This window comes from Gopherus flavomarginatus, chromosome 5, assembly GCF_025201925.1.
Source record: "Gopherus flavomarginatus isolate rGopFla2 chromosome 5, rGopFla2.mat.asm, whole genome shotgun sequence".
NCBI classification, from domain to species: Eukaryota; Metazoa; Chordata; order Testudines; family Testudinidae; genus Gopherus; species Gopherus flavomarginatus.
This window is the reverse complement of record NC_066621.1, coordinates 57,172,738-57,200,500: the sequence shown is the minus strand read 5'-3', so window position 1 is coordinate 57,200,500 and position 27,763 is coordinate 57,172,738. Positions and strand designations below refer to the sequence as shown.

At 41.1% G+C, this 27,763-nt stretch overlaps 1 protein-coding gene across 2 annotated transcripts in view; it reads left to right on the top strand.

The window, feature by feature from the left end:
* The window catches only part of PDE3B (phosphodiesterase 3B), a 269,596-nt gene extending 243,331 nt beyond the window's left edge, over positions 1–26,265 (top strand). For both annotated transcript variants that reach the window (XM_050954507.1, XM_050954506.1), the window contains 5 exons: positions 4,814–5,013; positions 11,670–11,873; positions 12,764–12,925; positions 24,199–24,448; positions 24,847–26,265. In XM_050954507.1, coding sequence (XP_050810464.1) covers positions 4,814–5,013; positions 11,670–11,873; positions 12,764–12,925; positions 24,199–24,448; positions 24,847–25,076 — 1,046 coding nt within the window. In that variant the 3' untranslated portion in view covers positions 25,077–26,265. The remainder of the gene's footprint in view (positions 1–4,813; positions 5,014–11,669; positions 11,874–12,763; positions 12,926–24,198; positions 24,449–24,846) is intronic.
* Positions 26,266–27,763: the final 1,498 nt, after the last annotated feature.

Genomic DNA, 27,763 nt, shown 5'->3' with positions numbered 1-27,763 from the left:
CCTCCTAGGGCCAGAGGAGTGGAAAGAAAGTATATGGTATCCTCCAAAGGGTATGAATACCTATATACCCATCCTCCTCCATGCTCCCTGGTGGTTCAATCCGTCAATGAGCGAGAACACCATGGCCAGCAAGCCTTCGCCCCAAAATCACGGGAGGCTAGGCGGATGGACCTATTGGGACATAAAGTCTACTCTGCAGGGGGCCTCCAACTCAGGGTGGCGAACCAACAGGCCCTGCTCAGCAGATATAACTATAACACCTGGCAGTCGGTGGGTAAGTTCACTGAGCTGGTCCCACCAGACTCTCGCCAGGAATTCCAAGCCCTTCTCAAGGAAGGAAAGAAGGTGGCGCGAACGTCCGTGCAGGCTTCCCTCGACGCTGCGGATTTGGCGGCCAGAACCGTGGCCTCAGGAATTACTATGAGGAGGATCTCGTGGCTGCAAGTGTCAGGTCTACCTCCTGAACTGCAACACACCATCCAGGACCTGCCGTTTGAAGGTCAGGGCCTTTTCTCCCAGAAGACAGACCCCAGTCTACAGAGTCTTAAAGACAATCAGGTGATCATGCGTTCCCTCGGGATGCACACCCCACAGACCCAGAGCAGGTCCTTCCGTAGCCAACCCCAGTGCCCTTACCCCCCACCCAGACCACGTCAAGACTTTGGCAGGAGGCACAGTCACGGGAACCGCAGGCGACAATCTGGGTCCCAAGGTGGACACAATACCGGTCCCGCCAAACCAGTGCTGGGCCCGAAAGTGAACTTTTGAAGGTGCACCCAAGAGCAGAGCACCAGTCCTTTCCCAGGATCCTCTTCAGTTTTCCAACCGCCTTTCCTCCTTCCTCCCTGCGTGGTCCCAGTTAACCTCAGATCGCTGGGTCCTACGCATGGTGGAATTTGGATACCACCTCCAATTTATTTCGCCCCCTCCCTTTCACCTCCCCCGCCCCTCTTCAGGGACCCCTCTCACGAGCAATTCCTCTGGCAGGAGGTTCGCACGCTCCTCTCAATCGGAGCTATAGAGGAGGTACTGGAGGAATTAAGGGGCAGTGGATTTTACTCCCAATATTTCCTAATCCCCAAAGCAAAGGGAGGTCTTTGACCCATCCTGGACCTGCGAGGACTCAACATGTTTCTGAAGAAGTTGAAGTTCCGCATGGTATCCCTGGGGACCATTATCCCTTCCTTGGATCCCGGAGACTGGTACGCTGCTCTCAACATGAAGGATGCATATTTCCATATCGCTATTTACCCCCCGCACAGATGGTACCTACGGTTTATGGTGCACCGACAACATTTCCAGTTTGCGGTCCTTCTGTTTGGCCTCTCCACGGCCCCTCGTGTCTTTACAAAGTGCCTGGCGGTAGCGGCCGCCTTCCTCCGTCGTCGGCGAATACATGTGTTTCCTTACCTAGACGACTGGCTTATTCGAGGGACCTCTGAGGCGCAGGTCACCCGGCATGTAGCCATCATCACAGACCTCTTCGAGAGACTGGGCCTGATGATCAATCGAGAGAAGTCCACTCTCGTACCCTCTCAAAGAATAGAATTCATTGGGGCCATTCTGGACTCCAAACTCGCAAGAGCCTGCCTGCCAACGCCCCGGTTTCAGGCACTAGTCTCCGTTATAAAAAGCCTCCAAACCTTTCCGACGACCTCGGCTCGCACCTGTCTGAGCCTCCTTGGTCACATGGCCGCATGTACCTTTGTAACCAAGCACGCAAAACTACACATGTGTCCCCTTGAAACCTGGCTCGCCTCAGTGTACCGTCCAGCCAGAGATACCATAGATATGGTGGTCACCATTCCTCAGAGCATCTTAGACTCCCTCAACTGGTGGCTAACACCCTCTCTGGTTTGTGCGGGACTGCTGTTCCATCTGAGGCAGCCCTCGGTGTCCCTAACGACGGACGCGTCATCTCTCAGCTGGGGGGCTCATCTAGACCATTGTCGCACGCAAGGCCTCTGGTCACCTCAAGAGCTAGCGTTGCACATAAACGTCCGGGAGCTGAGAGCAGTCCGCCTGGCGTGCCAGACATTCCTACAACACCTGCAAGGTCATTGTGTTTCGGTGCTTACCGACAACACAACGGCCATGCACTACGTCAACAAGCAGGGCGGGACTCGATCCTCCCCCCTTTGTCAGGAGGCGATCCAATTGTGGGAATTTTGCATAGCCTACTCGATAGACCTTGTAGCATCGTTCCTTCTGGGAGTTTGGAACACCCTGGCAGACCATCTCAGCAGATCCTTTCAGTCTCACGAGTGGTCGCTTCGCCCGGATGTCCTATATTCCATCTTCCAGAAGTGGGGCTTTCCCCATATAGACCTCTTCGCTTCCCGCGACAACAGGAAGTGCCAGAAGTTCTGCTCCTTCCAAGGTCTAGACCCGGGCTCGATATCGGATGCCTTCCTAATCTCATGGAAGGACCAGCTGCAGTACGCCTTTCCACCCTTCCCACGGGAGCACAAGCTTCTTTTAAAGCTCCACAGGGACAGGGCTCGCCTGATCCTGATCGCCCCTGCGTGGCCCCAACAGCACTGGTACACCACGTTGCTGGACCACTCGATAGCCAAACCGATCCCTCTGCCCCCGCATCAGGATCTTATAATGCAGGACCACGGCAGGCTTCACCACCCGGACCTGCAATCCCTCCATCTCACAGCGTGGCTTCTGCATGGTTAACTCAGTCGGAGTTATGTTGCTCTGCCCCAGTGCAAGAAGTACTCCCGGGCAGCAGAAAACCTTCCACCCGATCTACGTACTTGGCCAAGTGGAAGCGTTTTTCTTGCTGGTGTCAAGCACAAAATACATCACCCACGAAGGTTCCCATTCCCACTATATTGGACTACCTCTGGTACCTTAAACAACAAGGCCTCACTATCTCATCATTGCGAGTGCACTTGGCGGCTATCTCTACTTTTCCATCCCGGAGAAGGTACTTACTCTGCCTTCTCCCACTCTATGGTCTCGAGGTTCCTCAAAGGTTTGGAGCGTCTATACCCCCTAGTGCGATGCCCCGCCCCTTCCTGGGACCTCAACTTGGTCCTGACAAGACTTATGACTCCTCCATTCGAGCCACTAGTGACCTGCTCGCGCCTGTATTTATCGTGGAAAACAGCCTTCCTTGTAGCCATCACATCGGCTAGGACAGTCTCTGAGCTTCGGGCTCTGATGGTGGACCCACCATACACGGTGTTCCACAAAGACACAGTGCAATTATGTCCGCATCCGGTGTTCCTCCCTAAAGTAGTCTCGGCCTTCCATCTCAACCAGGACATATTCCTCCCGATCTTCTTTCCCAAACTGCATATATCTCGTAGAGAACAGCAATTGCATTCCCTCGACGTCCGTAGGGCGCTCGCCTTCTACATTGACCGGACGAGACCCTTCCGCAAAACGCCCCAACTTTTTGTGGCAGTGGCAGACCGGATGAAAGGCCTACCCGTCTCTTCTCAGAGAATTACATCATAGGTAACGGCGTGCATCCGTACTTGCTATGACCTAGCTCATGCCTCTCCGGGGCATATTACCGCCCATTCCACCAGGGCTCAGGCCTCTTCGGCCACCTTCCTAGCTCGAGTTCCCATCCAGGAGATATGTCGAGCAGCTGCGTGGTCTTCAGTACATACCTTCACTTCCCACTATGCCCTGGTGCAACAATCCAGAGAGGACGCAGCCTTCGGCTCTGCGGTTCTACACGCTGCAGTATCTCACTCCGACCCCACCACCTAGGTAAGGCTTGCGATTCACCTACTTGGAATGGATATGAGCAAGCACTCGAAGAAGAAAAGACTGTTACTCACCTTTGTAACTGTTGTTCTTCGAGATGTGTTGCTCATATCCATTCCAAAACCCGCCCTCCTTCCCCACTGTCGGAGTAGCCGGCAAGAAGGAACTGAGGAGCGGACGGGTCGGCAGGGGTATATATTCGGTGCCGTAGCGGCACCACGCCAGGGGGCGCCCAGCCGACCCACCAAGTGTTGCTAGGGTAAAAATCTTCTGATGGACGTGCACGCGGCGCGCGCACACCTACTTGGAATGGATATGAGCAACACATCTCGAAGAACAACAGTTACAAAGGTGAGTAACCGTCTTTTTGTTCATGTTGGTTACAGAAGTATCTAATTTGATTTCGAAAGATTGTGTGGCAAAGTAGATCAGCCTTGGTTCTTTAATATTAGAGAACTAGATTCTGTTCCAAGCTCTGGCTGAAGTGATCTTGTGCAAGCTCTGATTTACCTTACTTGTGAAATAGGTAAATGATAGTTACTTCCCACCATTGCAGTATGAGACCTTGGCTCATAATAAGGGTAGTGAAGAACACAGAAATATGAGCACCAGTCTAGAAGATTTGGGGATTCTAGGCTTCCAGTTTAGCACAGCTGCTTGTAAGCTACAGAGCATTATGTTGAGGAATCTCCCCCCCCAACATCTTGTGACAGCCAGAATTTTTGCATCCTTGCAAAAGTTGGAAATGCTGAATCTTCCCTTCTTGAGAAGCTATATTATGATGATTATATCACTTTACTACACGCTAGCAACATCAAAATCTCTTCTGAATTACTTGTTTATGTAGAAACACACAATAACTGATTGACCGCAATGCATCCAAATATTTACACATTAATAACCAATTAATTTTAACTATAAAATATTTTTAAACAACAACATTTACTCCAAAAAACACAAGGATGGTTGTGAATCTTAATATAGAATGTGTTGTATAATGAATATTAATATAATTTTGAAAATACTAATGAAAAAGTTATTCCTGAATAACATTGTATTTTGATGCTTTCATTTTTCCTAGATGCAGAGAGTGATATTGCCCCTGGTCGAGTCAGTTATATTTCTTCAAAGAGCTGCTCTATTGTTGATGACAACTATGGATGCATGGCATCAAACATTCCTGCCCTGGAGTTGATGGCTCTGTATGTAGCAGCTGCCATGCATGATTATGATCATCCAGGTCGTACAAATGCTTTTCTAGTTGCTACAAATGCACCTCAGGTAGGAAATATTTTACTGGAAAGCTAAAATTAAAATTCCAGATTTCTGATGCATAAGAAAAATAACGAACATAGATTTTACTCTATAAATCTGCTACTTTTTGTGAAGGCACACATTTCGTAAGACCATTCTTTTCACTTAATAGGTGGCAAGGAAACTGCTTTGGGATTACCTTTATAACACCTTTTAACCTGAGACATCCCAAAGTGGTGTGTGTGGGTGTGTATAAAATCATTTTCAAGTAACAAATTTGTAAACAATAAAATAAATAAATGCAACTAAGCAAACAACCTGTTACATATAGGGTTGGCCTTTGGGACTTGTCAAGCCTATGATTATGGATATTCCAATTTTTTGAAACTTTCTAATGACAATGGTGCTCTTTGCCATTATTTCAAAACAAAATAGCCTAGTCTAGCCTTTTGTGTTGCATAGATCGTCTTTCAAACATAAACTGATCAGTGAATTTGATGTACAAACTGGGGAGATGCTAAAAGGAGAACATAACATGAGAGAGAACAAAGATGCCTTGACATCTGAGAATGGAGATGAATATGAGAAACTAAGGAAAGGAGATGCTGCTTTTTAAAGAAACTGAAATGCACAATAAAAGGAAAGAGATGAGAGAGAGAGAGAGAGAGACAGTAATAAAACAAATAGGAGACAGGAATAATAAAAGGAAAAATAGTATTGTGAAAGAAAAAAGAGATGAAAAAATGGAAGAAGGGAAAAAGCAAGAAACTTTTAAATTAGTTAATTATATTTATTTGTACCTCCTAAATTTTACTTTATTACCTTAACAGATGTCCTATAGATCTGTTAAGGAGGTGGGATCAGATTGTTCGAGTACTTACTTTGTCCAACAAGAAATTGGAGAAGAACATTTTGTTTTAGAAAGTAGTTTATGTTCTAAATGTTTGGTTTTTGGAAGGTGAATGCATCCAAAAAATTATTGCCTTAATAACAATCAAATATCTCCTTATTTTTAACTGTGTTTCGTGGAGATGAAAAAAACATGTTATACTACTTAGTTTGCTTTTGAACTATAAACAATACATTATGTTTTGATTTATATATGAAGTGATTGTACTCTATGCCAATTTTGATTAAGTAACAAATTCTGTTTTCTGTTGTCTGTGTCAGTCCAAATGCCGGGGCATAGTTTTTCTTTGCCAGCACAGAGAGACAATACACCATGTCTTTTTGCTGATGTCATTGCCTCTTATATTAAGAAACTTGATGTCTCCCAGCCTCAGTTGTTTAAGTCTTGAACAGATCAAGAAAACGCTATTGCAGTATTTGCCATTTAATAGGACAGACAATGAAAGCACATCAAATTTCATAGTCTCACTTTTGGGATCAGGAGCATATTAGCGTTTAGTGGTAGCCACAGTTCACATGCAAGTATCCTAATACTTTATGGCATATAGGTATATATATGGCATATATACTAGGCCACGCATATGTCAGATCGAGCATAGCTGATTCCCCCATGGAAAGAGAATGGGACAACTTCTTGTGGGTGTTGATAGATATTTCTACAGTGGGATCTTCCATCTTAGAAAATGTAGACATCCTTCAAGTCAGTTTAAGCAAAAAGAGAGTCTCCCAAGTACACTGTAGCAGTAGGGAATTTGGGATCCTGGCAAGCTAGAGTAGCCTCTCTTCCTCCAGAAGCTCCATAAAGTTATCTCAAGGCTGTATTTACCTCAGCTTCAGACTTTTCAGACACTCCCCCATGTCTTCATCCTGCAGCCTGAACATAGTATGACTCAGTTTGTATCCAGGAGCTAGATTCTTGGAACAGATCATACTGTAAACTTTGGATAGGGATTTTAGGATGTTATAAATTTTGAATTCTTCTTTGAGTGATTGTCTATATGTATTCCACTCTTGGTGTGCAGATGTAACCCACACACCTTCTGGGTGTGGTGTTCTGTCCCATATAGTGGCACTGAGATTACTTAGAGAGGTAAAATGAATCTGCTCTACAGCCTTAGCTAACAGCCAGTTGGCTTTTAGCTCATGCGGTAGAGGCTCATGCACTAAGCTCCAGAAGTCCCAGGTCCCGCCCGCCAGCAACCGAGGTCTGTCGGTGTTACATAGGCACCCTCTGAACCAGAGATCAGACCGTTTCAGCCAACAGTGCCCATTGGCCCACATCTTTGCCATAGCTTCCCTCACACACAGCCCTCTGCCTGAGTGCATAAAAGGATTGAGCAGGGCCAGCCACCTCTCAGTTCCTTCCAACTGCCCTACGCTGAGAGCTGGAACAATTAGCAGCGTCCCTACTCTGCTTTTCATAGTGTAAATTTGTATATAGCTAAATTTTATATTAGGTTAGAATTTGGATTAGGTTTCAGTTGGGTAATTTTTTATATTGCTTTTGGTTACCTGGCATACAGACTTCAATCTTCATGACTGATCAAAACCCCCCTGATTTTGAATACCGTCCTTCATGTGACATTGTCATTCCTCTAAATGATGGCCATACTAAAAATGTTTGTTTTGTGTAGGATAGGGTATATTAAAAGCAAATCCTCTATTTGTTGCTCATTTTCAAAATGAACACAAAAAGTGAGAAAGGAACACTCTCTTCCTCCTCCAAAATTGCACCAGCAGCTACTATGCCTCAGGTGTCTACCACTTGTACTCTTTCAGCAAAGGCTCTTCTCCAAAATAATCATCAGGCAAGGGTAGGATTCACTATCACTCCTTAAGGGAACATAAGGAGTGGTCATCTTCTCAGGAACCCTTCGAAGAAAAGGAGAGAGAAATCTCCTTATCTGGTCTCTGCTAAGGGTAGTTCAAGGCATAAATATAGTTCCGTAAGGACCTGGGACCTAGAACCTGGGTCTGCAGAGTCTGTGGTGGCCAGTATCTCTCAATGCCCCCCGAACACCCTGCAGAAGCACAGTCAGGGAGCACTGTGGAGAATAGGCACCATAGGAAGTATCATGCATAATACCCAGAATGACAGTACCCTGCAGCCCTCTGATTGGCCAAGTGCCCCTACTTAACCCCAGGAGTTGTCCCAGGAAGTGTCTGGGAAACCACGCAGACCTTGGTCTGTTACTAAACTGGACTCTACCTCATGTCCTGATCTCTGGTCTCTGACTCCTGCCTGACTTCGACCCTGATTCCTGCCTCTCGATTCTAACCTGGTACTACCTCTGATATCCAGTCTCTGACACCAGCCTGACTCTGACCATGACTCTTGTTTATGGAATCTGACCTTGCGATTCCTCTAACTCTGGCCTGGTGATTTCCATCCCTGGTGGGCAGACTTCAGCTCATCTGCGACCACTAAGCAAGACTGTCTACGCCCCAGTCCCTTACAGGTCCTTCAGCTGAGAACCTAAAGCAGATAGGTTTGCACCCTTTGGTAATGTTATCCATACGGAGTCTGCAGTATTGCCTGTAAGCATCTCAGCATCATATTTAGTGCAGTTCGTCTTGGCACACTGACTTTGTTGGTACCACAAAGCTCTCTGAATTGGTGTCTTTTGTACTGACCATGTCAGCACCCAACTTTAAGGCACCAGGGAATTTAATGGTGTCAGATTTCCCAGAGTCCCACACTAGCACAATCAGTCGTCATATTGCTGTCAATACTGGGTCCACTAACAAGTCGGTACAAGGCATTTCTTCTACTCTACTGCTGAGGGATTCAGGAACAGACCACCTCAGGACTTCTGTTATAATGTCTCCTATGAAGAGAGAATTATTCTTTTTCTTCATCACCCTCAGGTGAACGTAAAGAGAGTTCTTCTTTGTACTCCCCAGCCTTTTTCACAGCTGGTGGAGTTTTTAGGGCTCAGGCAGGAATAGAGAAGCCATATGGAATCACTAAGAGTACAATACATATAGATAATCACTCAGAGAAAAAACTGTTTACTTTGCAGTAGCTGGTGCTCTTCGAAGTGTGTCTGTGTGGATGTGCATTCCAGTTAGCAACGGAGCTTGAGTGATAATTGGTATTATTCCACCCTTTTATGCCCTTGAAGGAGTGGCATGTGCGGGGCAGTTGGGAAGCAGTCATGGGCCAGTGGGTTCAAATATCTGGCATAGAGGATGCATGCACACCAAGAGTTGGGACCCATTGTGCTAGGCACTATGCAAACAAAGACGGACAGATAGTCCCTGCCCTGAAGAGATTACAGCCTAAATTCAGTTTTTATGAACATGAGAGTATCGTCTGAATAAGCCGCACTGGATGCAACAAAGCTGCTGAAAGACATGTAAAAAGCATTAAATAATCTAAGATTCACAAAAGAATGAATCAAAACTTGGCTTCTGTTTCATTAAGCATGGACATCAGCTTGGGGTCATTTCCTAGGTAAAAGATAAGACACTATTATTTATTTAAGCTCTAAATCAGTGTCCATATACTCCTCCAAAATGTGAGATAATAGAAATGATGGTAAACTCAAGATTGTCTAAGTTGTGTGAAAGAAATGGAAATCAACTGGAGAGATTATTAGTAATTCAGTTTTGCTGTGATTGATGTCTTTTGATGGCTTTGTTTGAATATCACCAAGGGAAGAGTTGAGGAAAAAATGTCAGAAAACAGAGAAATCAGTGCAGCACAGTGCACATGACAAAGCCTACGTTACATAAAATTTCAGCTAGAGACAACATATACAAATATAATTGAACCTAGAATAGAATCTAGAGACTAAACAGAAGATATTTGAAGCTAATAAAAGACATTCATTTGTTTTCAAGATATTAATTTAATTCAGAATATTTTCATTCAAAATCTTAACATACATCTACATTGCACACCATTGGTGATGACATAGAGGATATGTGTAGTTTCACGCCACAGCAAAAAGCGAGCTGCATCCAGGTTGCGGTGCACAGCTTCACATGGCAGTAAAAGGTTCTAACAGGGAAGAGGCAGTGGAGAAAAAGGTTTGGAAGTTCCCCATTGCCAGAGCCCTTCCCTGCTGCTTCCCCCACAAAAGCCTATTTCTGCTGCCAGAGTCTTTCACTTCAGTGGGGAAAGGCAGCAGGACACTACACTGCTAAAAATAACCATCTAGATGGGAGTGCACTGTTTGGACATATAGAGCACCATGCAGAGTGCAATATATGTATCCTTAAAGTACCAGGTTTTCACAAGATCTACAACTGACTGCATGTCACAAGAAGTAGAGCACTGTGCTGCCATTTACAAATTAAGCTACTGCCTTTCTAATAGTTGATATGCCACTGGCCAACAGACTGTTTAAAACTTTGTTTTTCCTTAACCCATTTAACTCCATTGACTGAACATGTTGAGGTAACAAAGTCTTTGAAAACTCAGCATCACACCACTTCAGTTAAGTTGTTAGAACTCAGTGCACATGTTTGTGGGAACCTTTAGAGACCTTTAGCAAAACTGAGGAAACCTGACTTTATATGTTTGATATTTCCAAGATAAAAAACTTTTCAAGTCTTCTTTGTACATAAAGAAAGTTCAAGAAAAAGCCAAAGCCCTCTATGGAAAAGCAACTAGACATATTAATTCATTTTAACAATGTGAAAAGTCTGCTGTATGTACCAAAGAATCATCCTCTCAAAACCACGCAGAATAAAGTTTCTATAATTGAATCACTTTTATATGAACTAAATTAGCAAAGGATCTAAGGTAATATGCAATGGAATTCTTTAAAAATTGGGCTTGCCCCATAATTTTTAAAGAATTCCATTGCATATTACCTTAGATCCTTTGCTCATTTAGTTCATATAAAAGTGATTCAATTATAGAAACTTTATTCTGCGTGGTTTTGAGAGGATGATTCTTTGGTACATACAGCAGACTTTTCACATTGTTAAAATGAATTAATATGTCTAGTTGCTTTTCCATAGAGGGCTTTGGCTTTTTCTTGAACTTTCTTTATGTACATGTTATTAATTTAATTAGTTTGTGGATTGCTTACAGTTATGCTAGCTCCTACATTCAAAATTGTAATATTGCCTGTTCAGAATTCGAGCACTACAAATAAAGCTTGTCTTGCCAGACTATTGATTTTTTTTCCCCTCTGCTAAGCTTCAGTTTTAATAATTGCTGGCAAGGGATTAAGCTAGAACATAAGCAGACTGTCTCATCATTTTTTGCAAATGGTAGTCATTCTATAAGGAGGCACTGGAGAGGACTATTGTAAACTGGCCAATAATCCATTCAAAAAAGCCAATTAATCAAACTTTTCACATGAGTACACTTTTAAAGGTAAAATTAAAAAATATATATTAGTTAAAATGTAAAATCTAAATGAAAATATATTTAAAAAAACCACTTTGCCTTGACGTATTAAGTTTTTGTTCTGCATCTTCTTTCCCACCCTCCTCCACATCAGGCAGACATATTAGTTCATATTCACTGCAGCAACAAGTGGAGTGACATGAAGCATATTTTATATTTATCTGTTTTTCTTAGTGATATTTTTAATCCTGTAGATATTACTGTAAAATGAAGACTGGTCTGATTATTTTTCCCTGTGCATGACTGCCTACAAAGAAGACTTTTGTTCGGTTCAGCCTTCAGAAATAGAATGCAACTTAGTGTTTTAGTTACCGGCTGTGTTAAACGAAAATGCCATTATTTAGCCTTTACACTTTTCCTCTTTTTTGAATCTTAAATCACCTGTTTGTTTTTCATTTATTTGTAGGCTGTGCTCTACAATGACAGATCAGTCCTAGAAAACCATCATGCTGCTTCTGCATGGAATCTCTTTTTATCTCGACCAGAATACAACTTTCTACCTAATCTTGATCATGTGGAATTCAAACGGTTTCGTTTCTTAGTGATAGAAGCAATCCTTGCAACAGATCTCAAGAAACATTTTGATTTCCTTGCTGAATTTAATGCCAAGGTTTGTTACACAAGTTAATGCCTGCACTTAACTGCTTATGAGATCATACTGCTATCAGCATTGTTGCTCAATGTTTATTGCTTTTAAAAGGTTAAATTTAAAGAACTTTGAACTGCAGATGTCAGCACACCAGTAGGAAGACCTAGCTAAAGCATGTGCTACACGGAGGGTACTTACAACCTTTTAAAAAAAATCAAACTGTTGAACATACCTTAAAGTACTAGTATAGAATTCCACTCTGACACTTAATACTTCCCATTTTTATATTTCCTTTATCAGTAGAAACCTTCAAAACTGTTATGCATTAATGTTTTAGTTTTTAAGAATCAGAATATCCTCTGCATACATTTAATACCCATTACAATCTCTCTGTTTTGCACATAAACATCCTAAATTAGCATTCAGACATGAAATAAAGTGTCCATTTTCTAGATTTCAACTATAGATTGCCATTAGATTAAGAAAAGAATGAAACCAGTTCAGTGGATATATATGAACATCATGATCTTAAGTGGAAAATATCTTTTAAAGATTGAAAAATGGGGAATAAAAATAATATACTAATTACTGTTGGTAATGCAATGCAATACTGCAGTACAAACCTATAAAAAAGGGAAACTTGATAGCACATAATTACATTTTTCAATTCATTGCAGTTTCTTTAAATCTCACAACATTTATCTCCCATTTAGTTATCTGCTGCTGGTAACATCTGTTATCTTCATTAAAAAAAAAAAAAAAAGCTCTTTGTGATTACACAAGACAAAATTTTACAGAAAAATTAACACAAAAGGGCAATATTCTGCAAAGACTTAAAAATATAATAAAATGATATATAGCTTTCTTTATAAGAATATCCAACATAGTTAAAAATTATGTTGTTTAAACAGGTCAATGATATAAACAGTCACGGTATAGAATGGAACAATGAGAATGACCGCCTGCTCGTTTGTCAAATATGCATCAAATTGGCAGATATTAACGGCCCAGCGAAAGTTAGAGGTCTGCACCTGAAATGGACAGAAGGCATTGTTAATGAATTTTATGAGCAGGTAGGTATGGAAAGAATTATTATTTTTTTTAAATATAACTGGTTGATGTTAAATTATAAATTGGGGGGGTACAAAGCGTTTGCTATTTGCGGGTTATTCCTTTTGTTACTGCTTTAAATTATTTCTGTTTCTAAAGAATGAATTATGTCGAGTAACTTTATATTAAGCATTTTTTTAATTTCTATTGATTGTGTAAAGAGCTTGAAAAATTTTCCTACCAGTTTTATCTATTTCTTAAGCATTAATTTATTTTCCTCTTTTGTTTAGAATGATGCTGTTTTAACAAAAATATCAGCTTCTACCTTAGGAAGTTGCCTCCACTTTTACACCTGTCTTACAAATACTTATGCATATGTCTATCTTCACTCATGTGAATAGTAATAGATCTATATTTGTGAGTGAAGTTAAGCATTTGCATTAGTGTTTACAAGATCAGATTAGAAAGTCTAATGTCCCTGTCATGAGAGCTTCAAAATCATAGTAGTCCCCTACAAGAGAGAGCAATATACAGAGTCGCATATGCACAGTGGATGTATATGCCTGCCAAATACACACACAGAAAAAAGCTTGTAAAAAGGCTCCTCCTCCTCTTCCCAGAAACAGATATCTGAAATGGTCTCCGACCAGAGATTGTTCTTTTTAATGGGGCATGGAAAGTGTATAATCTGCTCAAACACACAATAATGTTGCGGACAATTTCAGTTTATTTTTCAAGTGATGGTCCGAATTGTATTCCACTGAGGGTTACACATGTACAGCATGCATCTGGAGTTGGAGAATGTTGAAAATAGTATCTGTTGATGCATGCATGCACCCTGACTTACCTAATGCTGCTGTCTGAGGTGATAAAGGGTGGGGCGGACTGACCAGGTTGCCAGTTCCTTCTTACTGCCACATGATCCAGGTTGGAGCCTTCAGTGTTCTTGTCTTTGATGCACTTTTTAAAAGCATAGTTTTATCCATTTTTAACTGTAGTTTTACTACAGTAGAACCTCAGAGTTACAAACACCAGAGTTATAAACTAACCAGTTAACCACACATCTCGTTTGGAACCGGAAGTATGCAATCAGGGAGCAGTAGAGACCAAAAAAAAAAAGAGCAAAACAATATAGTACTGTGTTAATTGTAAGCTACTAAAAAAAATAAAATAGGGAAAGCAGCATTTTTCTTCTGCATAAAGTTTCAAAGCTGTATTAACTCAGTGTTCACTTGTAAACTTTTGAAAGAACAACCATAATGTTTTGTTCAGTTATGAACAACCTCCATTCCCGAGGTGTTTGTAACTCTGAGTTTCTACTGTAGTTTTTTTCCCCTAATTTTTATAGTTACTAGTTTTAACAGTTAGTTTTAGAGTAGACTTTGGGAATATTTCCCTGTCCCTCCTCCCACATATCCTCCATAGCAGACTATGCCCAGAACTCCGGGCTTCAAATTCTGTGCCTCTTGCCTGCAATCCTTCTTGATCAGCAACAACCATCAGTGCTGCCTCTACTGCCTGGGAGAAGCTTATATCGCAGGTAGGAGCAATATGTGCCAGTCCTTCCCCACCTGTACCTGAGAAGGCAGAGCACTTTGTCTCCAGAAGTATCTCATGGAGATGGCCATGAGACCACATTCAGATCCAGGCTTGGGAATACCCCTCCCTCCATATATCAGCTTGGTTCACTGAGGAGTGTCTCTTGCTACAACATCTGACTTCGGTACTGTGAGCCCCACAGTCCCCATGGTGGGGCCTAGTTTGGAGATTAGGAAGCACTTTGATGAGCATGGAACTAAGTCTTCTTCCAAGTCCAAGAAATTGGATATTCCCTTTTCCAGGTTGGCCCAAGGGGACAGAGCACATTCCAAGTCCCACAGGCATGAGAAGACCCATAAACAATGGGATCCAGTGGTTCCAGGCGATGAACCATCAGTATCGCCCTCTCTGGCACTTCACAAGACATGAGAATCTCCCATACCAGGAAAACCTCAGCGCCAGTACCAATGACCAGGAATGAGAGAATGCCCCTCACATCAGGGAGTTCTGGATCCATGGCTTCACCCCATAGACTCATAGACTCTAGGGCTGGAAGGGACCTCGAGTGGTCATAGAGTCCAGTCCCCTGCCCTCATGGCAGGACCAAATACTGTCTAGACCATCCCTAATAGACATTTATCTAACCTACTCTTAAATATCTCCAGAGATGGAGATTCCACAACTTCCCTAGGCAATCTATTCCAGTGTTTAACTACTCTGACAGTTAGGAACTTTTTCCTAAAGTCCAATCTAAATCTCTCTTGCTGCAGTTTAAGCCCATTGCTTCTTGTTCTATCATTGGAGGCTAAAGTGAACAAGTTTTCTCCCTCCTCCTGACGACACCCTTTTAGATACCTGAAAACTGCTATCATGTCCCCTCTCAGTCTTCTCTTTTCCAAACTAAACAAACCCAATTCCTTCAGCCTTCCTTCATAGGTCATGTTCTCAAGACCTTTAATCATTCTTGTTGCTCTTCTCTGGACCCTCTCCAATTTCTCCACATCTTTCTTGAAATGCAGTGCCCAGAACTGGACACAATACTCCAGTTGAGGCCTAACCAGCGCAGAGTAAAGCGGAAGAATGACTTCTCGTGTCTTGTTTACAACACACCTGTTAATGCATCCCAGAATCATGTTTGCTTTTTTTGCAACAGTATCACACTGTTGACTCATATTAAGCTTGTGGTCCACTATGACCCCTAGATCTCTTTCTGCCATACTCCTTCCTAGACAGTCTCTTCCCATTCTGTATGTGTGAAACTGATTGTTCCTTCCTAAGTGGAGCACTTTGCATTTATCTTTATTGAACTTCATCCTGTTTACCTCAGACCATTTCTCCAATTTGTCCAGAGCATTTTGAATTTTGACCCTGTCCTCCAAAGCAGTTGCAATCCCTCCCAGTTTGGTATCGTCCGCAAACTTAATAAGCGTACTTTCTATGCCAACATCTAAATCGTTGATGAAGATATTGAACAGAACCGGTCCCAAAACAGACCCCTGCGGAACCCCACTTGTTATACCTTTCCAGCAGGATTGGGAGCCATTAACAACTACTCTCTGAGTACGGTTATCCAGCCAGTTATGCACCCACCTTATAGTAGCCCCATCTAAATTGTACTTTCCTAGCTTATCTATAAGAATATCATGCGAGACTGTATCAAATGCCTTACTAAAGTCTAGGTATATCACATCCACCGCTTCTCCCTTATCCACAAGGCTCGTTATGCTATCAAAGAACGCTATCAGATTAGTTTGACACGATTTGTTCTTTACAAATCCATGCTGGCTATTCCCTATCACCTTACCACCTTCCAAGTGTTTGCAGATGATTTCTTTGATTACCTGCTCCATTATCTTCCCGGGCACAGAAGTTAAACTAACTGGTCTGTAGTTTCCTGGGTTGTTTTTATTTCCCTTTTTATAGATGGGCACTATATTTGCCCCCTTCCAGTCTTCTGGAATCTCCCCCGTCTCCCATGATTTCCCAAAGATAATAGCTAGAGGCTCAGATACCTCTTCTATTAACTCCTTGAGTATTCTAGGATGCATTTCATCAGGCCCTGGTGACTTGCAGGCATCTAACTTTTCTAAGTGATTTTTTACTTGCTCTTTCCTTATTTTCTCTTCTAAACCTACCCTCTTCCCGTAAGCATTCACTATACTAGACATTCCTTCAGACTTCTCAGTGAAGACCGAAACAAAGAAGTCATTAAGCATCTCTGCCATTTCCAAGTCTCCCGTTACTGTTTCCCCCTCCTCATTGAGCAGTGGGCCTACCCTGTCCTTAGTCTTCCTCTTGCTTCTAATGTATTGATAAAAAGTCTTCTTGTTTCCCTTTATTCCCATAGCTAGTTTGAGTTCATTTTGTGCCTTTGCTTTTCTAATCTTGCCTCTGCATTCCTGTGTTATTTGCCTATATTCATCCTTTGTGATCTGACCTAGTTTCCATTTTTTATATGACGCCTTTTTATTTTGTAGGTCACGCAAGATCTCAAGGGTAAGCCAAGGTGGTCTTTTGCCACATTTTCTATCTTTTCTAACCATCGGAATAACTTGCTTTTGGGCCCTTAATAGCGTCCCTTTGAAAAACTGCCAACTTTCCTCAGTTGTTTTTCCCCTCAGTCTTAATTCCCATGGGACCTTGCCTATCAGCTCTCTGAGCTTACCAAAATCTGCCTTCCTGAAATCCCAAGATGTCTACACCTGGGTAGATCCAGACTCTCCTACTCCATCAGGCCCCTCCACTTCCAAAGAAATCCTATCCCCACCACAGGTATCTTGCTCTTCTTGCATGTGCTATATGGTGTTCCATTGGCTCTAACAGTACTGCCATTAGAACAGGAGTCTGCCTTTTCCTCTTCCAGCGAATTGTAACTGGAAGAAGAACCACCTCTATCATACTGCTCCTATTCGCTATCATGAAGACCGACATCCATGGGATCAACTACCTCCTCATCCTTCCCAGAACCACTGGTACCCCATGCCATGGAGACCCTGCAATCTCCTGTGCATCCAACCTCTTTTCCATATTGGGAGCCCTGACCCACAAGAGAGTCGTCATTTGCTCTCTAGAGATCCATCAAGCAGGTGCATGTATCTGATAGCAGAGGAACAATTTTATACTCCAGTCCTGGCAGTTCTGCTGGAGCTGGCTAGATTACTATCAGCCTATTGAGTAAGGCTGTGTCTGCATCATCCCCTTCCCTACCAGATGACTTCAGGCAATTCCAAGAGATTTTGTGGAGAGTTGCTGGGGACTCCAAATCCCATTGGAAGAGATCCAAAACTTCCAGCATAAGCTTCCAGACATTCTTCACACCTCGGGACTGGCAAGAATAGCAATACCAATCAACAAAGCCATCTTAGAGCCAGTCATGATAGCGTGGCACACCTCTGCCGCATGTATAGCCATCCCTAAAGGAGCAGAGATGTGCCACTACGTCCCATCCAAAGGATCAGAATTCCTCTTCTCTCATCCAGCTCCAGACTCATTGGTAGTTCAGGCTGCTGCACAGATTACTAAAGAGAAACACCTCAATCTACACCTGCAGACAAGAAAGCAAAGTGTCTAGACCTTCTGTGAAGAAAAGTCTTCTCTTTCTCCAGTTTACAATTCTGAATAGCCAATTACAAGCATTATTGGCCTAGTATGACTTCCTGAATTACACTAAATTTGAGGAATTCGCTAAAAGCCTCCCACGACAAGATCATGCCTGAAGGGAAACTCATAGCTAGAGCTGCCCTCCAGTCTGCAGTAGATGCAGCTGATAACTTCTCCAGGGCCATGACTATGGCTATCATGATGTGTGGGGAGTCCTGGCTTCATGCTTCTGGGTTTTCTAGAGAGATCCAGAACACCATTGAGGACCTCTGTTTTGACAAATTCCATTGCTTTAACCAGAAGACAGATGAGTCTTTGCATACACTGAAAGACTCCAGGGCTACCCTTTGCTTGTTTAGCATCTACACTCCTGCCTTGAAACAAAAGTTCTACCACCCGTCATCCACCCAGTGATACAGGTCTCCTCAATTTTATCAACAGAGACCTTATGAACCTCCACATAAACAAGAAAAGATTCAGAGGTCTTGCTCCCTTGGGCCTCCCATGCTGGCTTGCATGTCTCAAACCCAACCACAAATAAAGTGGTATTTTTGACATGAGCTTTAGAGCCACCAACCACCAATCCTAACGTCTCATGACCCTTCCACTCTCTTTGAGGATCATTTTGCACTCTTTTTTCCACACTCGGAGTCTATAACAACAGACAAATGGGTGCTGAATGTCATCTATATGATCGAGTTTGTAATACTACCTCCTCCAAAACCCTCGCTTCCTTTCAGAGACCACTCTCACAACAGTATTCTTGACCAAGCAGTGAACTCTTTATTACAACGGGGAGCAATAGAACATGTTCCTCTACAATATCAAGGAACAGGGTTCTATGCAACTTACTTCCTGATACCCAAGAAAAAAGGTGGTTCAAACCAATCCTCGATCTCTGCCACCTCCATCGCTTTATCCATAAACTCAAGTTTTGTATGGTCACTTTAGCAGCAATAATACCACCCTTACAGAAAGGCATGTGGTTTTTGACTCTCAATATGAAAGATGCTTACTTCCATGTAGATATTCACTCTGCCCACAGATGTTTTCTCAGATTTATGGTGGGCAACAACCATTTCCAAAACAGGCTACTTGTCTTTGGATTAGCTGCCGCTCCCAGAGTCTTCACCACAGTATTTTCTGTACTAGAAGCTCACATCAGGTGTTAGTGTTTCCTGGTTTTTCCATACCTCGACAACTGACTCTTGGCTGCCCGGTCCCAACAGGCAACCCATGCATCAACCTCTCTATGTTACTAAGCCACCTTTCTTCACTGGGAGTCAGCATCAACATCAAGAAGTGATCCTCAACCCATGCAATCACTGGACTTCTTTGGGGTACCATAAACCATGGCACGAGCATACCTGCCCACTGACAGTTTTCATGCACTGAATATCATAGAATCATAGGGCTGGAAGGGACCTCGAGAGGTCTTCTAGTCCAATCCCCTGCAGTCAAGGCAGGACTAAGTATTATCTAGACCATCCCTGACAGATGTTTGGCTAACCTGCTCTTAAAAATTTCCAGTGACAGATTCCAAAACCTCCCTAGGGAGTTTATTCCAGTTTTTAACTATCCTGACAGGAAGTTTTTCCTAATGTCCAATCTAGACCATCCTAGCTGCAATTTAAGCCCATTGCTTCTTGTCTTACCCTCAGAGGTTAAGAAGAACATTTTTTCTCTCTCTCTCCTTGTAACAACCTTTATGAACTTGAAAACTGTTATCTTGTCTCTTCTCAGTTTTCTCTTCCCCAAATTAAACAAACCTAATGTTTTCAATCTTCCCTCATAGATCATGTTTTCTAGACCTTTTCTCTTTTCTGGACTTTCTCCAGTTGTCCACATGTTTCCTCAAATGTGGCACCCAGAATTGGACACAATACTCCAGTTGAGGCCTAATCAGCGCGGAGTAGAACAGAAAAATTACTACTTGTGTGTTGTTTACAACACTCCTGATAATACATCCCAGAATTATGTTTGCTTTTTTTGCAACGGTGTTGTACTGTTGACTCATATTTAGCTTGTGGTCCACTATGACCCCCAGATCCCTTTACACAGTACTCCTTCCTAGGCAGTCATTTCCCGTTTTGTATATGTGCAACTGATTGTTCCTTCCTAAGTGGAGTACTTTGCAATTGTCCGTATTGAATTTCATTCTGTTTACTTCAGACCATTTCTCCAGATCATTTGGAATTTTAATCCTATCTGCCAAAGCACTTGCAACCCCTCCCAGTTTGGTATTGCCCTTAAACTTTATAAATGTACTCTCTATGCCATTATCTAAATCACTGGTGAAAATATTGAATACAACCAGCCCTAGAACTGATCTCTGCAGGACCCTACTCATTATGCCCTTCCAGCATGACTGTGAACCACTGATAACTACTCTTTGGGAATGGGTTTCCAACCAGTTATGCACCCTCCTTATAGTAGCTCCATCTAGGTTGCATTTCCCTAGTTTGTTTATGAGAAGGTCATGCGAGACAGTATCAAAAGCTTTACTAAAGTAAGATATACCAAGTCTACCATTTCTTCCCTAACCACATGGCTTGTTATCCTGTCAAATAAAGCTATTAGGTTGGTTTGACATCATTTGTTCTTGATAAATCCATGCTGACTGTTACTTATCACCTTATTATCTTCTAGGTGTCTGCAAATTGATTGCTTAATTATTTGCTCCATTATTTTTCTGGGTACTGAAGTCAAGCTGACAGGTCTGTAATTCCCTGGGTTGTCCTTATTTCCCTTTTTATAGATTGTCACTATTTTTCCCCTTTTCCAGTCTTCTGGAATCTCTCCTGTCTTCCATGACTTTTCAAAGATAATCACTAATGGCTCAAATATCTTCTCAGTCAGTTCCTTGAGTATTCTAGGATGCATTTCATCAGGCCCTGGTGAGTTGAAGACATCTAACTTGTCTAAGTCATTTTAACTAGTTTTTTCCCTATTTTAGCCTCTGTTTCTACCTCATTTTCACTGGCATTCACTATGTTAGACGTCCAATCACCACCAACCTTCTTGGTGAAAACCGAAATATAGAAGTTATTAAGCACCTCTGCCATTTCCACACTTTCTGTTGTTTTCCCCCACTCATTGAGTAATGGGCCTACCCTGCCCTTGGTCTTCCTCTTGCTTCTAATGTATTTGTAGAATGTTTTCTTGTTACCCTTTATGTCTCTAGCTAGTTTGATCTCGTTTTGTGCCTTGGCCTTTCTAATTTTGTCCCTACATGCATGTGGTGTTTGTTTATATTCATCCTTTGTAATTTGACCTACTTTCCACATTTTGTAAGACTCTTTTTTGATTTTTAGATTATTGAAGATCTCCTGGTTGAGCCAGGGTGGTCTCCCGCCATACTTCCTATCTTTCTTATGCATTGGGATAGTTTGCTTTTGTGCCCTTAATGTCTCTTTGAAAAACTACCAACTGTCTTCAATTGTTTTTCTCCTTAGACTTGCTTCCTGTGGGATCTTACTTACCAACTCCTTGAGTTTGCTAAAGTTTGCCTTCTTGAAATCCATTTTCTTTATTTTGCTGTTCTCCCTCCTACCAGTCGTTAGTCATGAACTCTAACATTTCATGATCACTTTCACCCAAGCAGCCTTCCACTTTAAAATTCTCAACCAGTTCCTCCCTATTTGTCAAAATCAAATCTAAAACAACCTCTCCCCTCATCTTCACATCCTCCTCCAAGTTAGGTTCTGCTTGTCAGTCACTCTCTGTGGAGTACAATGGGGATCATCTCTCGAAGAAAAGGAGGTTACTTACCAGTAACTGGAGATTATTTGGGGTGTGTGGCCCCTATCTGTATTCCACTTTCCACCTCCTTCCCCATCTGCTTTGGTCGGATCTGTCAAATTCACAGTGGAAAGGAGCTGGAGACTTAGTTGGATTGCTCTTCACTTATCACCTTGGATAGAAGCACAAGATGAGCCAGGGCACATACATGGACCAATGGACACTTCTTTCAAAATTCTCCGACTCCAGGCACATGGTGCACATATGTAACCCTCAGTGGAATACAGAGAAGGAACATGCATCTCAAAGAACCTCCAGTTACAGGAAAGTAACCTCCTCTTCTCTGATTTCACTCTGAAGTCCACCATTTACCTGTGCATCATCAACACCTCTTCAGGACCTGAGCTCTCATCATCAAATGGAAAGCAAGTATGCTCTGTGTTCAGCACTTCATCTGAGTTAGATGGTAACTCTGCATCATCTTTGCATCAGACTGCACTTCTTCCCTTTCAGATTTTAATCACATATTCGGAGATGTTTTCTTGAACAGCTCTAGTGAAGCTATCTGGTACTTGAACCATTTCCTTTGCACTAAAGTCTATAATTTTCACCTGGTGCTCTGCTATATCAAAGCAATGAGCTCAAAGGGCTTCTTCAGCACCTGTTCTCCAGTGGTTCCTGACATTCTCTAGGTAATTGTCTGGTTTGGGGCAAATGTTCAGCTAATCCACTCCTACAAAGCAAGTAGTAGGACCTGGGGCTGCTTTTTAATTTTTTCTTTTCTTTTGAATTCTTACTCTTGCTTACAAAGAGTGAAGGAAGGACATCAGCATTCAACTGATGAATGATGAGTCTCAAGCTTCGGTTCACCTGTAGATCTGCCTTATTGGTAAAAGTTTTTAGAAGAGCAGATGACATGGGATTCAGTTCATTTATTATCTATTAAGTCATTCGGAGTTTTATCATTGGCTTTGGTGGGAGTAGCATTGAGACCTTGAGGAGCTAATTCAATGCCTGGCATGGAATCTGAATATTTTGTTGTCTTTCATCCAGGAAAAATTCTATCAGCTGTTAAATATCATGCAGTTGCAACACAAAGGAAGAGTGGCCTTTCTTATAACCTAGCACTTGAGGAATCCCTCTATGAATTTGTGGGCTCAACCAGCTTGAGCTTGGAGCTTTGGCTACCTTTATTAAGTAACCAGAAATCAGATGGTAATCCCTTGAATCCTATGATGAATATGGGTGGAAAGCCCTTCAGTTTTACCTCATCATAATAAGTATGAACAGAAGCTGGATGAAAAGGACATGAAATCTTAATTAGCAGAAGTTCTAAACATGAACATAGAGAACTACTACAAAGTTGTAGCCAGCTGTATTTATAATCTCTGGAGTAACATACTTTCTGCTGTTGACCAGTTTCTAGAGGCCAACAAGTAGACCTTTTAATCCATAGTCCAAAAAGAAATGGAGTTGGTGAAACATGTACTTACAGCCACATATATTATATTTCAAACTTCAATTCAACAGGTGTTTCATTAACATCAGTGATAGTATTGCAGAAGCTGCACACCTGGGACCCCTCCCAAAAATACAGAGAAAATTGCTGGATTTTGTCTCTGAGTTCTGCTTGTTTAGCAACAACATAGATTGACACATAGGTTATAATGGAAACCAGTACCCTAAAAAACATTCACTTGGACTCACCAAACTCTTTTTACTGCAACTCGGAATCAATCTGCCTCAGTAGCCATTTTTTCAGTTCCAGCAGGAAACTTGAAAACTGTGATTGCAAAACTGCAAAAATCAGCAGGGTTTTTGGACAGGAATAGCATTGACCAGAAGTTAAAGACCCTGTTGGCTAGTTTGTGCCATTAGGCACAGTCCTGTATACAAAAACAATGCTGCTTCAAAAAAGAGCCAAGGGAAGAAACTGTGCCTTAGAGTTACCTGTTTGCCTCTTTGTGGATTGTTCTTTTCTTCAAATTGCAAAATTACAAGAATCTTTTCTTATGCAGAGTCACAATTATTTTCCTTCTCTCCCCTGCTTCTCTCCTGGGAGGAAGTAATTTAGTATTATGTTGTATCAGTAGCAGATTATCTTCCCCTTTCCTACAGACATGAGCTAAGCAATTGGAGTCAAAGATGTGCTCACCTGTACAGGGGGAGAAATAATGACCTCACAGAGCCACACAGGAAAGTGAGGGGAGAATTTACTCCCCCTTATTCTCAGGCATGATAGTGCCCAAATGGACCAGTATCTGTCCCTATTTATTAAATCCTCTTAGATAAAGAGCACAAAAAGTAGCTTTTCAAATAAATAATTTCTCTTTTTAAGAAAAAGAGACACCATCAATTCAATGTCTAGTCAATTTTTAAAACTTTAAAAGTAATTTTGAATTTCTAAAATTTTCAGGGTGATGAAGAAGCAAGCCTTGGATTACCTATCAGCCCCTTCATGGACCGTTCTTCTCCTCAACTTGCAAAATTACAAGAATCTTTTATTACTCACATAGTTGGCCCCCTTTGTAATTCCTGTGATGCAGCTGGCTTGCTTCCAGGCCGATGGCTTGATGCAGAGGAGGATGATATAGAAAGTGCTGAAGATGAAAATGGAGAAGAAATAGAGAGTGAAGATGAAGAAATGGAAGACGATTTTGGTCAAAGTAAGATAAGATGCACTTAGGGCTTTTTAATGGATTTGGATTTGGCAATACTTGGTTGAACTTATACATCATAATAATTATGTATTTTTGCCCTTTAACTTTGGCTGCTTGTATGTAAGCAGGAATAATTATCTCCTGCAATTAATTTTGAATTAAAATTAGAGTTTTACAACCTGAGATAGAAGTTAGTCAATTCTTCCAATGTCCTTAGAGACTTGATATTAAAGATAGAATGTCAATATTTGCTGTGATGAAGCATCCATTTCTTACTTGCTATGTTGAGTTCAAACCGACACCTGATTTACAGAGTAGCATGTGAGTTTAATAAACAGAGAATATAATTACCCTATATTTGATTGTGGCTAGCATGTGAAAAAAGTATGTTTGTAATTTTACAGAACTACAAAGAAAAAAAGGCAGAAGGCGAATATTTTGCCAGCTAATGCACCATCTGAGTGAAAATCACAAAATATGGAAGAATGTGATCGAAGAAGAAGAAAAAAATAAAGCTGAAGGGAGTAAACTGCAGCCAGATAACTCATCCTTACCTCAAACAGATGAAATTCAGGTTATTGAGGAAGCAGATGAAGAAGAGGAACGACAGCTAGGAGAGGAGAAATCATGTTGAGAAGATTTCAAACTGATGTACAATACAATAGCAGAAAGCATATATTCAGTTTTCACTGTGCTGACTATGGACTAACACAGTTAACATGCAGTTGAAAGGCCTTAATACTGTGAGAGGATCCTTGCTGTTCTAGCAGAATCCCACTCCTATGCACTTTCACCACATGGAATATAAAACTTTATGCAAAGATTGACTATCGTATACCATCATGCAAAGTTCTCCCTGCCCTTCTTGGTGTACAAATACCTTAATATAATGCTGCCTTGCTGAATTCAGAGCTCTTATTTTCCATGAGGTACCTCCAGTTTTAAAGAAAATTCAGTGACTTCATTTACCAAAGTGGCCAGAACTTTTTGCTTATGTGGAAACGTTGGGTAGATCCTAATAATATTTTGAGATTTGTACTTCATGTTATTTTTGAACATGAATATAAAAAGGAAGTCTGTGCCTGTATGAAAACCAATATTAATGTTGCAGTACAAACCTGATTGGGGGTCTTTACTCAGTGCAATGGTTTACCTAATGCAGTTATCTCAGATTGGTTTAACCATTTGATGACTGTGAAACAAAAGCTAAATTCTAATTTTTGTGGTTTAAAAAAATCCCAGGTGCATCTGTTTCTGATGCTTTTTACTGTTGTGCATAATATGCCGTTTTTATTTTTGCTGAAAATATTCAGGTTTGCAATGGGTATTCATGACAGTTGTTGAATACAAGGCTCTCATTATATATTGCCTTGCTGTTCTGTGGTAGAACATTTTAAAAACTGTTCAATTATTTTAATTATGAAGGGATTTTATTTTTAGTCAATAATGCTATATGTTCCACTCTTACTCAGGATTCATGTTAAAAAAATGTTAATTTACCACACAGCAGATTTTATATAATTTAAAATCCTGCACCAATGTTAGATGTTAATTTTTTTGAGGAAAATAAGATCATAATTCTTTTATTCTTTGTACGTAAAACTTCAGGAGAATTAAAGTTTCGGGTTTTGTTTTTTGTTTTTTTTAAAAGCTATTGTTTCAAAATGGCAAGTGTTCCCAGCCCCTATAAAATCATGCAAAGATACATACCACAAAACATAGTGTAAACCACTCATGCTAGAGATAAACAACTTAAAAACTTTTTACTACTGTTTTGAAAGAACATGCATACATTGAATAAAGAATGTATTACAGTGTTGTCATTGGAATGTCATCATCTCTATATGTCCCATATTTTAGTGCACTTTAATCTTTCATTTTCCATAATACACACATCATATATTTCCTTGAATCAGATGTACATCCTGGCCAGTACATATAGAATGCAGAACATGACTACTATGTATTTGTAATACCCCACAGCAGTGTAAATACAGTTACTGTATTACAGAATACATAGGGGTTTAGGTTTTTAAGTGAGAAGTCTAAACATTTCACAGAAGTTATCAGGACAAGTATCATTGTGAGGATAATTGCAAAGAAACTGCATAACTAGTTAGGCTGCAAATATGTAATTTTCTTATGCAAACAGTAAACTACACTAATTTTAAATGAGTACCTTTTAATATCAAACAAGTCCTTACATTCTGCACAGTGAATAAATTCAGACATTTGTTTTTGTTAATCTTGCAGACTGTATCTAAATTTATCTCTGTGTATACCTTCATCTCAATTGAGAAAAAAATGTAATCTTCTTAAGATAAACTTAGTGTAAACCATTATGTTATACATCACATTTTGTTATGATTTTTAATCTAATTTTGTACAATTGGCCAATCTAAATTACTAGAAATGGGAGCTCTGAGTTGTTTTTGTCTCAGACACTTGTGTTATTTATTATAGAGAGCTAGTGCCAAATTCCCCTGCTACTGCTATCATTGCTACCACCACATCTTTTGTAACACCTAAGCAGTGTTCCCACCAAATATTTCTGCGGGTAATAAAATTTAGAAAGTGTAAGTTGACTGTGCATTTACATTGTACATTCTGTTCATAGATTCCCCCCAAAAAATGTGATTACTGTAGCAATTATGCTTCACTTGCATTATGCTTTATTAATTACTCAGTATCTGGTGTATTCAGCATATACATGTGCATTTAAGAATGCACACTGTCTGCCTCACATAAGATTTAATTTCAGTTTTGTTTTACCTGATAAAGTGGTGAGAAATGCTTTAGCATGAATGTAATATTTTAATTTGCAACTTTCCTTTTAACTTCTCTAAATTAAAACCTTTATTAACAGAATATTGGAAAGATATTATAATAGGGTAAGAAAAAGTTGTGTTTACCTGATACTGAGCATTGGCAACAATTTTCACTGGCAGATTTCTATATAGTTAGAAATGCAGAAGCATCCTTTAGAGTTAAACATGGAGAAACTTCAGTGCTTGGTAAATTGCACCCCTTTGGTACATGCTCAGATCAAGTCTTTCCAAGCTATACAGACAAGATGAATCATAAAACAAAATAAAACCAACTTGGAATGTGCATGTGTATAATATGTGACTAATCCCAGTCTGAGATCAGGAAACAAATGGAGGTAATGACATCGTTACTAAAGGCCAGATCAAGTCATATTTGTAAACATGGCTATAATAAAAAGTGAAGGACGTGGTTTTACTCACCCAACAAAAGTAGGAGTCAGAATACTGGCTATGCTGCCATCAGTAGTAATAAATGATCAGGTAAGGCAGGCCA